Source organism: Gracilinanus agilis, chromosome 6 (assembly GCF_016433145.1).
Source record: "Gracilinanus agilis isolate LMUSP501 chromosome 6, AgileGrace, whole genome shotgun sequence".
NCBI lineage: Eukaryota > Metazoa > Chordata > Mammalia > Didelphimorphia > Didelphidae > Gracilinanus > Gracilinanus agilis.
In genome coordinates this window covers 174,800,027-174,814,592 of record NC_058135.1, presented here as the reverse complement: position 1 = coordinate 174,814,592, position 14,566 = coordinate 174,800,027, and the positions used below count along the sequence as shown (strand labels likewise).

The window sequence follows — 14,566 nt, the reverse complement described above, 5'->3', positions numbered from 1 at the left end:
GCAAGCCAAATAATTGCTCTCAGTCTCAGCTTTCTCATTATGGACATATGGATATTTATACTACTAAATATCTATCAAGGTTAAAAGGAAAATGCTTTAAAAACCCCATGCAAATATGAGCCGTTACTGTTGTTACTAATGTCATAACATCCACCTATTTCACTGACCCAGTGAACTGTCTTTTCATGTTATTTCAATAACCAATTTATTATAGATTCATGAAAACACTATTTTCCATAGGAACATAGTATTTGAGCTAGTAGGGATCTTTGAGAACATCCATTCCAGGCTCCCGCCATGTTTTACAGGTGAGGAAACTGAGGCCCAGTGAAGTTAAGAGACTTGTCCAGGCTTACCCAGCAGGACTGAAACCCAGATCTTTCTGATTTCAAGTCCACCACCCTATCTTCTACAGTATGGACAGGTTGGTTTTTGGGAGCAGATCCATCCTATTGGGAGTATTCCCCTCTAATGATGTTGTCCATGGGCCTGGGGTGTCATCTCCCCTCTGTGTGCCGTGCTGTCCGCATGGCTTGAAGGGCTCCCTCTTGGCTGCGGCTGAACAGATGGTGACTTGTTCAGAGGTGGAGGTCTATAGGAGGACCATGAAAGTGATTTTGTTTTTAAGTTCTTAAAGGGCACGGCCCAACAGCTGTCACCAGCTACCAGTAGAGTTCTTCTTGGAGAGCTGCTTGACCTCCTGTGGCTACTTGTACTATATATAGTCTTCTTATTTGCCACTTGGCAGCTCCCCCACAATTTAACACAACTCCAAAAGTCATGCATTGTACTCTGATCATTTCCCATGGAATAGTCTTTCCACTGGGTGTAGGTGTGTCTGTTGTCTCTCCAATTAGATGGTCACTCTCTTAGGGACTTTGGGGTAGAAACCCACTTTTTTTTAAAAAACAAAAACCCTTACCTTCTGTCTTAGAGTCAATACTGTGTATTAGATCCAAGGCAGAAGAGTGGTAAGGGCTAGGCAATGGGGGTCAAATGACTTGCCCAGGGTCACACAGCTGGGAAGTGTATCTCTAGGCCTGGCTCTCAATCCACTGAGCCACTCAGTTGCCCCCATGAGCCACTTTTTCATCAGCTAGGGTCAAAGATTAAGTGCTGGGGAGTGAAGAAAAGGTCAACATGAGACCTCAGAGCAGAGGTTCTTAAATCATGGGTCTGATAAGACCTTTTTGGCAGTCTGGTATATCTTATGGACTCCTCAGAAATGTTTTAAAATGCACAGAATAAAATACATTGAATTACAAAGGAAATCAATTATATTGAAATACACCTAAAAGAATTTTTTAAAAAAGAGATTAAGCTCACAGAACCCCTGAATTAGTGGTTAACCAGGCCAAGCATTTCCTTTTACAGATGAGGAAACAGAGGCACAGAGAAGTGAAGAGAGATGGACTCAAGGTACTAGAGATGCTAGTGGCAGAATGGAAATTGGAGCCCAGGTCCTCACGCTCTAAATCTGGCATTTCCACTCACCATTCCAGGTAGTTTCTATCACCCAAGAGCAAGTTCAGGAGCCATTATGAGATGACCTGAAGGGATGAAGGCAAGAGCTCAAGGTGCTGGAAAGCATTAGAATATCTGGTCAAAATTAAGACTCTCAGATGGTGAACATCCTTGGGCTTTAAAGGCTATGGTGGAGAGGCTTTTGCAGGCTATCAGGGCTGGGCTAGAAAGCTCATTAGGAAAGTTTTGGAGAATGGAACTGAAGGCACCTTGAGGGGCTTAGATCATTCAGTCACTGATGATTCAACAAATATTGATCAAGGGATTATTTGTTATATACAAGACACCATGCCAAGTAACCTCTGATCCCTGCTTTCAAGCACCTTACAGTCTAAAAGTGGACACGGGAAAAGAAAATTCAGGAAAACAAAATGCATTTTCTCCTTAGAGGAAAAACCAAAAACAGTGGTTCCAATTCTTCTTCTCCTACTGCCACAGAATAATGATATCATTTTCTTCTTGGTGCTAAAGTAGAGGTGATTATAATGTTGATTGGCCTGACCATCCACTAAGCTTTTGGCTAATACTATTTAAGATAGTATGATCTACAATGAAGAGAACTGTTACCCACAGTGCCCTGCATATAGAGTAAGTAGGTATTTGGTAAATACTTGTGGAGTGAATGATACTTGTGACCTTTACACTAGATTTATTTTGTGTCTAAGGTTCAGTTCCAGGGGGACTTTTAATGGAAAAGGTACTGGACTGGATGGGAACCAAGAGAACCAGGTTCTAGTCTAGTCTGCTATTAATTAGCAGAAAGATTTTGGTCCTGTCATTTAAGCCTCCTGGGCTTCCTCATGTATAAAATAAGATAATGGAACTAGACCAGCAGTTTTCAAAGTGTCTAAGACTGCCTTTTCAGGAAAAAAAAATTTATTCTCATTGAGACATTTACATTTCAAACACAGTAAATATCTATAGATTTTGGGGGGAGTCCTCAATACTTTTAAGAGTATAAAGGATTAGGTAATCTCTCGTGATTCATCCAATGCTGTCAATCCTTTGAGTTCATGACTTCCAAAGTTCTCAGACTCTTCACAGACAAAGCCTTGGGTAGTTAACAGCATATAGCCAAACTTTTGGTTTCTCCTTGGCATTCTTTCAAAGTGCATAATGAAAATCCTTAAGACTAACAAAAAGAAAAAATGATCTATTATACCACAAAAATGCCTTTTGGGTTTTTTTCAGCTAATAATCTTAACTCCAAAGAAGTGACAACAGATCACAGGCTCCCATTTAGTGAATTGGAAGGGTCGTCTGAAATCATCTAGTCCAACCTGCTCACTTTTCAATGAAGGAAAACTGCAATACAGAAGGGATGTTGACTTCCTCAAGTTCACGGAAGCAAGCAGTAAGGTTCTGAACCCAAAGGCAATATCTCCCAACCCAGCACTCTTTGCCCCCTAGAAGGCTCATCAAAGAAGCCACAAAAAAAGCAAGTAGGAAGGATCTTGGTATTGCTACACACCTACATTCAAGATGACCCTGAGACATCTATGTTCCTTTTTGGACTTTGTAACTGATACAGTTTCTTTTGCTTACACTGTGGAAAACTTTTTCCAAGTTTCTTTCGCCTTTAGGGGAAAAAAAAACCCAAAACTATTGATGAGTATTTTAAATGAGAGCGAGCACAAATTCACTGATTTAACATAACTGATATATAAGCAAAATCTTTTCCTGAAGGCAGACCTTAGAAAAGTAAAACAAGAAGCTTCTAATACTCTTAAATGCCAAACTTATCCAGGGAGATGCCCTTTTGGTTAAAGGTGATACTTGATTTCCATGTCCAAGGGGAAAATTGCCATTAATAATAAAGATTTCTCCAAGTGAGACTCAAAAAAATTATTCAAAGCCATTAGGATCACACAACTATTTTAATTAGCTCCCCGTGTATATTTACCAGAGAAATTCCTCAACCCAAACTTGCCTATGCAAATGCTGAGACTAAAGGAGGTTAAATTTAGAGCTAGACATATGCTTATTTTTTCTTGTAAGAATCCAGCAGGAAAAATTAAAGAAACGGATGCTATGCCAGCCTGAAAAACTCATGACTGTCTCATCAATATGTTCCTAGGAGCTGTGTGGTATGCTGAACGGACATATAATTTGTAATGTTTCCACTGAAATAAGGCAACTCGCTTACCTGAAAGAAGAAATGCTTGGCATTTGTAACTGTACACTCAAATTAGTAGGAAATTCCTCATAAAACATCCAAATGACAATGAACTTCAGCAGTCGACTGGGAACAAAGAGAACACAGATGCCCCGTCCCTCCACACCACCTGGGCATGCAAGCTCCCAACTACTCGTGCTCTAGGACTCCTACCAAGCGCGAGGCACTCCTGGATGCACCTAAGGAAAAACGTCTTGATTTCTTTGTCTGCACAACCCCTTATGGACTGACTTGTGCATGTGGATGTTTGTCTGGATCACAGTTGACTTCTTTAGTGACAACCTCTTGGAGTGCTGAGGAGCCTGGCCACATCTGGCACAGGAATTGTCACTTTTTATCAGAGTTCAGAGGAACCTCGGAAGTCTGACCCTGAACAAGAACCACTTCCCTCCCCTCCAAGCTCCCCAAGGAGGACTCTAGTCCAGTGTTTGCTTGATGACTTCTAGTCTACTAATCCCGCCGCCCAGTGACAGGGAACTCAAGGGCTCCCAAAGAAGGTTCGTTCCATTTTGGGATAGCTCTAATTGGTAGGGAATTTTTCGTTACTTTTATTTTAGCTTTAGGAGCTCCAAGGTGATGAAGTTTATGTCTAGACAGAGCTTAGCCCAAGACCACAGGGATGCTGAAGAAATGCATTTTAAGGGCGATGATGAGAATGAAAACAACATAAAACGAACATTCTTAGGCTTATCTACCTTAAGGGCAAACACAAAATCCCCCAAGTTAGGGATTCTCAACCTGGGATCTATGAACTTCAAGAAGACATTTTTGTGTTAATATAATTGGTTTCCTTTTTAATCCTTTGCATTTTATTTTGTGTACTTAATAACAGTGAAGAAAGAGGTACTTAGGTTCACCAGAGCCAAAGGGGCTCCTGACCATAAAAAAGGTAGAAAATGCTTGTTTGGAAGGATTTCTTTTCCTGGAGCTTTCCTATAGAAATATCACTTATAACCACGACTGAGAAGAGTTCAAGAGGGACAGTTACAAAATGAGATTAGTGCTTTAAGGAAGTATTAGAACATGACCGTGAGGAGTAGAGGAGAGAAACAGCACTAATAGCTTGCCCTTAATATGCTACCTTATACTTTCCCAATCCCAGTCCTACGTATTATATCATGCCGTCCTTTGTCTGGGTCCAGGAATAGGCTGGCACATGTCTGGGTCAGGGAATAGGCTGGCACATCAAGCCCAAACAGTGGGAATTCTAAGGAAAACAAAAACCAGTGAGAAACTAAGGATTTAAAACCAAGTTATTTGAATATAGAGGGATAGCTATTTGTGGCTGGTTAACACACGTACACCTCTAAACAGAGGATTTTGTCACAGAATTTTCTGAGAAACCAGGACAGCAGCGTAGTCTGCTGGGAGGGAGAGAAGGGCATTCCAAAGCTACCAGGAAATAGAACGTCTCTGAAAGGAATGGGATTTATGGAGGTTTCAGCTTTCAATTATGCCAAATTAGAAAGCTGCTGTTCTGGCTATCAGAGAAGAAAGAAAACATATTTCTTATTTAGTTCTCAGGAGGTAAGTATAAGCTTCTAACCAAGGAAAAGGAAGGTAAAAGAGGTAAATGAAGCCCTCTGTGGAACTGTGGGAGAGTATACTTCCTGAAAGCAGAGATGATAAAAACACTAGACACATAAAATAGCATTACACAAATTCAACTTTACAAAAGAATTATGAAACAAATTCAAGTTGAAAAGAAAAATCTTTTAACTTTACTGTGCAGCTTCTCTCTCTGTCTCTCTCTCTCTCACTCCCCTTTTCCCTCTTCCTGTGTCTGTCTGTCTCTCTATCCTCCCCCCTCCCCTTTCTCCATCTCATCCTGTCCCTCAGCATCCTATTCTGGGACAACCTCTCCTAAAAAATCCCAATCCAGGGGAAAGCAGAACAACTGCCACTGCCACTCTGAGAGCTTGGTGTGAGAACTCCTGTATCAAGAGGAGAGCTCTGTCCCACTCCAGCCGCCAGACCTCATGTCCAGCTCTATCTACCCATCTTCTGTCCGACTTCCTATTACATTCTCCTACTCAGTGGCATTGAGTAAAGCTCACAAAGCTGGCCCCTGAAGTCAAGAAGACCTGGGTTTAAATCCTGCCTCTGCCACATAGAGGTGTTGTGTCCTTGGGCAAGCTATTTAACTTCTTAGTGCTCTAGGCAACTCTCAAAGACTATAATGGGCAGAAAGGTGCCAATTTGCAAAAGCACATCGATGGAAAGAGTTTCCTCATCTTGGACTTCCTTACAGCTTGGTCCCCATTTCTGCTCATGACTTTTCCCTGCTTCCCATTCTGTACAGCAAATTCAATTAGATTATGAACTTCTTGCCTGAGCTGAATGCACATATTTGCTCTCTCAAGCTTCCTGTATCCACCATGTTTTGATTTGGAGATAAAAATGAAATCATAGAGTCTCTAAGTGAAATAGAACCTCCAAGGTTCCCTAGTCCCACCTGTAAGTGACCAAGAATCCATCCTATACTAAGCCTGAAAAGTGGACATCCAGTATTTGCTTGAAGATATTAAGGAAGCTAGGGTGGTTCATTTTATATTAGCATCATTAAAAACCTTTCCCTGTTTGATATGAAGTTACAAATCGTTAGTGGCTGAAACAAACAACCATTTGCTTAAACAATTTCAGAGAGTAAAAAACTACATTAAAAACTACATTTAAGTTCTATAGTAGATACAGAATACTAGAAAACAAAAGAGTTTTCACTTGTTCAATTTGGTTATGATAACAGAAACTTGAAAGCATGTTCAATTTCGGATAAATGCGAGTTGATTATGTTTCTTCTCTCCAACTGCATTAAGAGATTTGCTATGGCACTTTAAAATGATTTTTAGTTATCATGTGATCTGAAACAATGCTAGTAAAACATATTTCCTCTCTCTGGACAGCAATGGAGCTCAGTGAACATTATTAATCTCTTGAGGGTCTTTTTGAAAGCAGTGCAAATCCAGGTTTCCCCTATTGTCTCCATTGGAAAACAACATTAACTTTCCTTGGGCTTTTCGTTGATGCTTTTTACAAAACATTTATCAAAGTGAAAAACAGCTTCTCTCCTCCTCAAGAAAATACTCTATAAATTCCTTCAGTATGCAGCTCAATAATATGATTGACTTCTGAGATAATTTTCTTGACTTCCACTCTCAGAGAAATCAGCTTTTTGCTTACCTCTTTGGACAACTGAGTGCACCAGCCTAGTTGGTAAGACTGAAAATAAAAAGCCTAATTGTAATACACACACCAAAGGACAGGGCTATAATGTCTTCTAACTTGGTTTCCTCCATGCTCAGCAATTTAACTTTCTTCCAGCCATTCTCTTCCCAAACCATATTTAAGAAATACATGAAAATTAAAATGCCATCGGCATAAACTTTCAAACAGACAACTAAAAGGAAAACTTCAGGAGAAGGGAAACACACATTACATTTGTGCCTAATCGATTCTTGCAATCCAATTTCTGAGAATCTTTCCAGGCTTTCTGGTAGATGACTGGATACCTTAAAGATAGTGGATGGAGCTGAAGCCCCTTGGGTTGTAGCCAAACCCATGCGAACTACTTTTTGTTCCAAGTGTTCTGTTTTAACAAAAAAAAAACAAAGACATGAAAATTCAGCTCCATTTACCTTATTGGTAGACTTTAAGAACAGTCTTTACTGGGTGTCCTAACATTTATAGACTAGCATTACAATCCCCAAATTCCTCCAACAAAATGGTATCAATCTACAAAAGTTCTCCAAAAAAAGGTCCTTTCTTCTTTTGGGACACAATCTAAACATCTAAAAATTCAAACAATGACTGATGATTCTTCTTCCTCTCAAGTACTCTTTGAGCTCACAAGTCCTACTTCTTGAGCTTCCTGGGAGCTGAGGCTACAGAGAGCTGGCTGATCAGTCCATGGGAGAGAATTTAGAGTATGATTTGGTTGGGCTGGGCAACCACAAACTATATGATACCGTAAAGCCCATTTCAAAACTCAACAGCACTTCACTGTTACCAGAAAGAAGGAAACCTCGACATCTAGAAAATAGAGCATTTTCAGGTAACCAAGCAAAGAGATCTGAACCTGGAAATGACAGAATCAGGCTAATTGAAGGCACATATGTCTTGCTGCTGCTCTTGTTTCCCTGCAATTTTCTAGGCCATCATAATTTATTCATCCCTGCATATACATGGATATCCTAAGAGAACTGGGCAAGGCCTCCAGAAGTCTGGCAAGTGCAGATGCCTCAGTTCCTCCTCATCTGCTTATGACCCCAATTATATAACTTTTAATGTGCTACCCTGATGGGTCTTTCTAAGAAAGGAAAACACAACACTAATAGTCCAACATCCTCAACATTTGCAAGTGCGCAACACTTAAGTTTTAAGATTAGAGTTCCCCAACAATAATGGAAGCATCTGGACATTTTGAAGTTCATAAGCCTAAAGAAGGTATAGAAAGAAACAATTCTGAAGGGTGAAAGGAAGAAGACACAACAAAAACTAAAATACTTTAATTTGATATTTAGTAGACAAAAGGAAAACGGCATACACGATTCAAAAATGGCGGCCAGAAAATAGAAAAAGTTGTAAAGAATGGCTCCCAGAACTACTTGCAGAAGAATTAGGGACATTACAATTAAATCAAAGAACGAGTTGCCACATAATCTTTGATGTTACTCTGACAGTCTAGCACAGTTTTCACATCATCCTAAGGGAGAGTGGTGCTTAAAGGAAAATAATTTAAAATGTAATTACAAAGGATTGGTCATCCAACTGGGCAACACAAGCAGTGATTTCACACAATTTTCAGTCAGGAAACCATTACATTTTCCCCATTTCCATTGATTCAATAGAGAAGGTGCAATGAGACATAGTATAAAGGGTATCAGAATTTGAGTCAGGAGATCTGGGTCTCAAGTCTTGGCTTGTTACCTTGGGACCCTGGGCAAGTCATCTCACCTCTTGGTTCCTTGGTGACTTCTTCAGCTATGAAAAATGAAGGGAGTGAATTTACTGTTCTCCGCCCAGTATTGTTGTGAAGATTCAAAGACATCCAGTGCTTTTGTAAAATGTGAGGCTCTGCCACCTAAACTGGGATGGCCACGGAATGGGGAAAATGCTCCTTCATTCTAGCTATGGCCCTAAGCTGAGTCAAATCAGCTTTCAGAATAATGTCCGTAAACCTCCAGAGCAAGAACTCTGGAGTTGGAATGCAAATGAAAGCATTCAATTTTTCACTTGTTTATTTGGGTATATGTTTTGGGATTTTGGTTCTATAAGATTAGTCGTTTATAAAAATGAATAACATGGAAATATGTTTTGTGTGATAACACATGTATAACCCAGATTGAATCACCTGCCAGCACTGGGAAAGGGAAGGAAGGGAGGGAGATAAATTCAATCACATAACTTAGGAAAACTTATGTGAAAAAAGGCAGCAGATATCAGAGGTGGACCTTGAATCCAATTTTAATTCCCAAATTATCCTTTATTGCTTTACCAAATTGCCTCTTCCTAATAGCAATAAAATAAGTAAATAAAGGGACAGTGTTGGGAAGAAAGCTTGTACCAAAATGCCCAACTCCTCTGTTAGATTGTTCCTTATCCCTTGGCACAATAAAACACACACAATCAGTTTTCTGCCTGGAGGTGGCATCCTTGGTATAGTTCACTTTTTGGTACACTGGAATGAACAAGCAGCTCTAAGGTGAATATAAGAATGTAACTTGTACATAGAAAAGGAAAAAAAAGGAATTGGAATCAGAAATAAAATCTCAACAAGTGGAAAATGACAGAAATCTAATTTCATGCAGATAGAAATTGATAGTATAGTCCAGGAGTTGGATATAGTTTGAAGGGAGAAGAGCCATTTTTGGGGGTGGTGGGGAATAGTTTTAGAATTTTTTTAAAAAGAGTAAGCCTGCATATTTTATTTGATGACAAAGTTCATGCCAATTTCATGTATTCTAATAGATGTATTTTAATTATTCAATTCATGTGAATTAATATAATTCAATTTAAAAAGAGTCTATGGTGTTCAAAGCCTGGGGATAGAAAAACAAACAGAAAATTAACTGTTCTCAAGAAGCTCAAGTTTTACTTTCTACTAAGGAAAAGAAGCCCAAGAGAGGCAAATCAGTGCCGCCCCCTCACCTGCTACTTTGTGGCATACTTTATGGGGACCTGAAATGTCTAAAATTAAAGCATCTTTGCCCCTAAAGGTTAGCAATTTATTATTTGGTAGTTGTTAATGAGATGTGTCTCACAGATACACAAGTATAGACTCCAAAAATATTATTATAGAAACATTACAGGAATACTTCCTTTCTTTTGGTTGAAAGGAATTTCTAACTATATACTTTTAAGTCCTTTTAGCCAAAAGAAAGGACTTAAAAGTATATAGTTCAAGAGCTGGGCTTCAGGTTAATTCCTGGTCGAGCCCTTCTTATTAAATAGCTTATAAATTCAATTTTTCCTTTTATAGGTACAGAGGCAGTCTTAGTTTTTTTGTTTTTATTTTTATATCCCTGGAACCACCCAGAACAATGTTTAGAATGTTGGAAGCACTCAATAAGCTTTCTTGTTTAACTCATAACATTGGTCTGAAGATAATCTTTGCTTTCAGATGAAAGAAATATTTAGTCTAATTCACAGATAAAATGGCTAAAGGCAAGGGGCTGGCTACTGTAATATCCTCCAAAGGGCCCTTTGGTACCACGGTCAGAAACAGTTCTGAAGTGGAAAGTCCACAGGTCTGGCTCAGCATAGCATACTCTTAGAATAGAGAAGACAGACTCAAGGCTCATCCAGTGTGACCCTCCTGCTCCTAGGAATGAAGGTGGAAGGCTTACCTTTTCACAGACAACAAATGAGAACCATTTCTGTTTTGAGTCGAGGGGGTCAGGGATTTGCTTGCTGAGAGAACAAAAGTACTTGATTATGTATTAATATGAAATTAAATAAAAAACTGAAAAGCACACTCAGGAGCCCACTGCTTCCCCCAAAGCAAACGGGCGAGTCAAACCTTCAATTTGAAACAAAAACCAAACAGAGCCTGGTTCATGGAGACAAAGTCATTTCCTTTAAGGGCAGGCTGCCTGACAGGTAGGATGAGGGAAATAGTATCCAAATAGACATCTGACCAAGTATTTTATACTTAGAAGATGGAGAGGAGTAGACTGGATGATGGTATAGTTGGTTAAATGACTTGACCCAGAGAATGGTGATGAAAAGGATAACTGTCAGCCTGGAGAGAGGGAAGGGGAAGGGAAGGGGGAGGGAATCTGGTGGAATGCCACAGGATTCTATCTTTGGCTCTCTTCTGTTCAGCATTTTTATCCGTGACACGGATGAAGGCATAGATGGCAATCTCTGTTGACACACACGAAAAAGAGAGAAACAACCAGGTCCTGGGTTGGAAGGATGGACCAAAGCTAATAAAATACAATGAGGAGATAGATTAAAGAAATAAAATAGAAAGTTCCAGACTTAGGTTCAAATAAATTAACTGCAAGAGTACATCCCTGAGGAAGCATGTTAAAAATACTTTAAAAAAACCTATTGATGAGGAAAAAAAGGCTATTAGTTTTAAAGGCTTGCAGGATCCACTGTTTGGCAGGGCAGACAAAGATGGATGGAATTTTAGGCTGCAGCAATAAAAGCATCTAGGTGGCAATGGGGATAGAGCCCTGGGTCTGGAGTCTTGGAGGAAGACTTGAATTGAAAGCTGTCTTCAGACACTCACTAGGTGTGTGACCCTGGGCAAATCACTTAACCTCCATTTGCCTCAGCCACTGGAGAAGGAAATGGCAGACACTTCAGGATCTTTGCTAAGAAAACCCCGAATGCGGCCATGAAAAGTTGGACACAATTGAACACTCAAAGCCCGGTGCACAGGACTAGGGAGATCATGGCTTTTGCTGTCTTTTGTTCTGGGCAGGTCATATCTGGAAGAGTGTGTTCAGTTCTGAATTCCAGAAGGTCAACAAGCATTTCTTACTTATCTCTGAGGTGCCAGACACCGTGCTAAGTGTTGGAGGTACCAAGAAAGGTAAAAGACCTTCCCTGCCTTCGAGGAGCTTCCACCCTAATGGAGAAGATGACGCGACGTACGACCACCATAAAACAGGAAGACAGTCTCGGGAGAAAGGTACTAAAATTAAGAAGGGATTTCCAAGACTCTGGGAAGGATATCCATGAACGAGAGGGCATCGAAGCATTTTATTTACCATATTTTGGTGAAGGAGGCCTGGCTAGATAAGGGATCATCTGAAAAAGACTTAGGGGTGGAAGAGGACCACAAGCCCCGTCCTGGATGATGCCAGAGGAGTCTCGTGCTGCATTCTCAGAACCAGGGGCCGGGGTGGCCGGGTCACAGTCTGGAGCATTCTGTCTGATGTGGCGGAGCACGTTTTGGGCAAGGTGCGGATAAGGGGATTCGCAGAAGCCCAAGGGACTGCGAAGGGCCTTGAATCCAGAGGGGAAGGCCTTCAGAGGTCATCCAGTCCAGCCTCTTACTCCACAGAAGAGAGGACTGAGGCCCAGGGAGGGGAAGTAGTTTGCTTCGGGTCACCCAAGTGGTCTCAGCTTTTCTCACGGTACCCCAATGCTCTCTGAAGCCCTGCCGAAGGAAGCTGGGATGTTTAACTTGAAGAGAAGGCTGCGGGAGAGGGGAGGGAGGGACAGCGCAGCGGTCTTCCATCACTGAAGGACTATCCCATGGAAAGATGGTTAGATGGATTCTCTTTAGCCTTCAAGGGCAGAACTAGGAACGATGGACAGAAACGGCACTGAGGCAAAGAGCTAGAGGTAAGGAATAATACCCAATGATGAGAACAGTCTAAGAATAGAAAGAACTGCCCTTTGGTTTCGGGATGGGTCTGGGGTTGTGCGGATTCTCTTTTGGGAAGGGGGGACCTCCGAGGTTCATCATCTCTGCCCCTCCCCACCTTCCCCCCGCCAAAAGAAAACAAAAAACTGAAAAAAAATGAGGGATGTTTTCACCTGGAAAAGAGAAGATGGAGAGCCTAAAAGACAGCGATCTTCAAAGATGTGTCCAAAGAGTTGTCATAGAGAGAGTGCCTTTACCTGCGTTCCCCTGGCCCTATAAGTGGCACAAAACTGGGCACAATGGGTGGCAGACGGAGAAGCCAAGTTCAGCTTGATAGAAGGAAAAACTTAGAACGATCCTAAAATGTAGCAACCTCAGGCTTGAGGATGAGGGATATCACTATCATGGAAGGTTTTTCCTTAGAAACTGGATATAGGTTGGGAGTTTCTGTAATGGAGGTTCTTGCCAGGGACTGACTGGGATCTCTGAGGGCTGAGATCAGGAGATGGAGCAGCCCCACAACCAGGGCTTGTGGGAATGGCAAGTAAACAGAAGAGATGTGATTCGGGTACAAGCCGTGAGGACTAAGATTGCTCCAGACGTGCCAGTGGCTAACGAGGTTTGGCGAGTGTCTCTGAGTAGTCAGAGAGGCTAGGATACAAAGGGTAGCAGGCACGTTTCTATGCTCACCAAAGACAACCAATAAATGACATGATTTGGCAGTTTCTTTGTAGAAAGACTCCATTTAATCTCTTGATACAAATCACTTTGACCACAAAAGCTTCATTCTTTATGCTGTCCAATGAATGCACTGACACTCTTTACAAACAGTCATTTACAGCAATTTTCTAAATAAAATTTTTGGAAATACCTGAAGTGTCCAGTAATTCCTTCCAATCCAAAACAGCAACTAAAAGGATCATGGAAAAGCTTATGAACTGCTTTTTAATAATCCAAGATCAAAGCTGTTTGATAGTGGAGGACTAAGAAAACAGAAATGAGTACAGGCATAAGGAAAGCGGGCAGAAACTCGCCATTTGTGTTACAAATCAAACCCAAACGTGCAGCTGCAGTTATAAAAAGAAAAGAAAAGATTAATGGGATTGCCTCTTCCGCCTTCCCTCATCCAGAGCAGTAATGAAGATTCACGGCTAGACATCAATTAGTGAATCAATGTGTGCACCAGGTTGTAATTATCAGTAAAGGGATACAGAGATGAGAGAAAAGGGGCAGTTCCCTGGGGACCTGATTTAGTGTTTTAAGCAATGGTTAAATCTTGAAGTTTCTTTTCCAATTAGAAGAACTATGCTGGTACATTGAAAATACAAGCAACACTACAAACTTGCTATTTCTTGGCACTTGGGAATTTTGTTCTCATGGCAGCCACACATTGTTAATAAATTAAATCAAATAGGTTATTTTGGTTATCGATTTACCTATCTTTCTGAATCAAATATCATTTATTATTACTAAATACATAACCAAAAAAAAAGGATTACAAAGCTAAAGAAAGGATTGCCAAAATAATACTTTTTTTTCCCTCCTGTCCCTGAAAAAATCCCACATTTATCCTCAGCAGTCATCTCTGGTATATTTCCATTGATGTATCTATTTGCCCAAATGCAAAGGTCTAACCATAAATAATAAGAAACTACCCCAAGGCTCTTTGAAATGCCCATTTTGAATCAATCAACAATAAAACCAGTAACCACAGCTTCCTGGGGAGCTGGAGAATTGGAAGGAAAGATTAATACATCTATTAGCAGTGCTCCTGTGAAGATTCCAACTACTTTTGCCATTCTTGTACCACTTAAAAAAGTAGTATCTTGAGATGATGAAACACAGAACCTGCCATGTGCTGCTGATGCACACTCTCATTCTCTCTCTTGCTGTTTCTTTCCCTCTCTGTCTCTCTCTCCCTCTTTCCCTCTCTGTCTCTCTCCCCCTTCTTTCCCTCTGTCTCTCTCCCCCTTCTTTACTTCTCTGTCTCTCTCCCCCTTCTTTCCTTCTCTGTCTCTCTCCCCCTCTTTTCCTTCTCTGTC

At 40.8% G+C, this 14,566-nt stretch overlaps 1 protein-coding gene across 1 annotated transcript in view; it reads right to left on the bottom strand.

Moving 5' to 3' along the window:
- APBB2 (amyloid beta precursor protein binding family B member 2) overlaps positions 1 to 14,566 on the bottom strand; it is a 429,171-nt gene that overhangs the window by 32,441 nt on the left and 382,164 nt on the right. Inside the window, exon 12 of the mRNA XM_044681113.1 lies at positions 6,271 to 6,276. Coding sequence (XP_044537048.1) covers positions 6,271 to 6,276 — 6 coding nt within the window. The remainder of the gene's footprint in view (positions 1 to 6,270; positions 6,277 to 14,566) is intronic.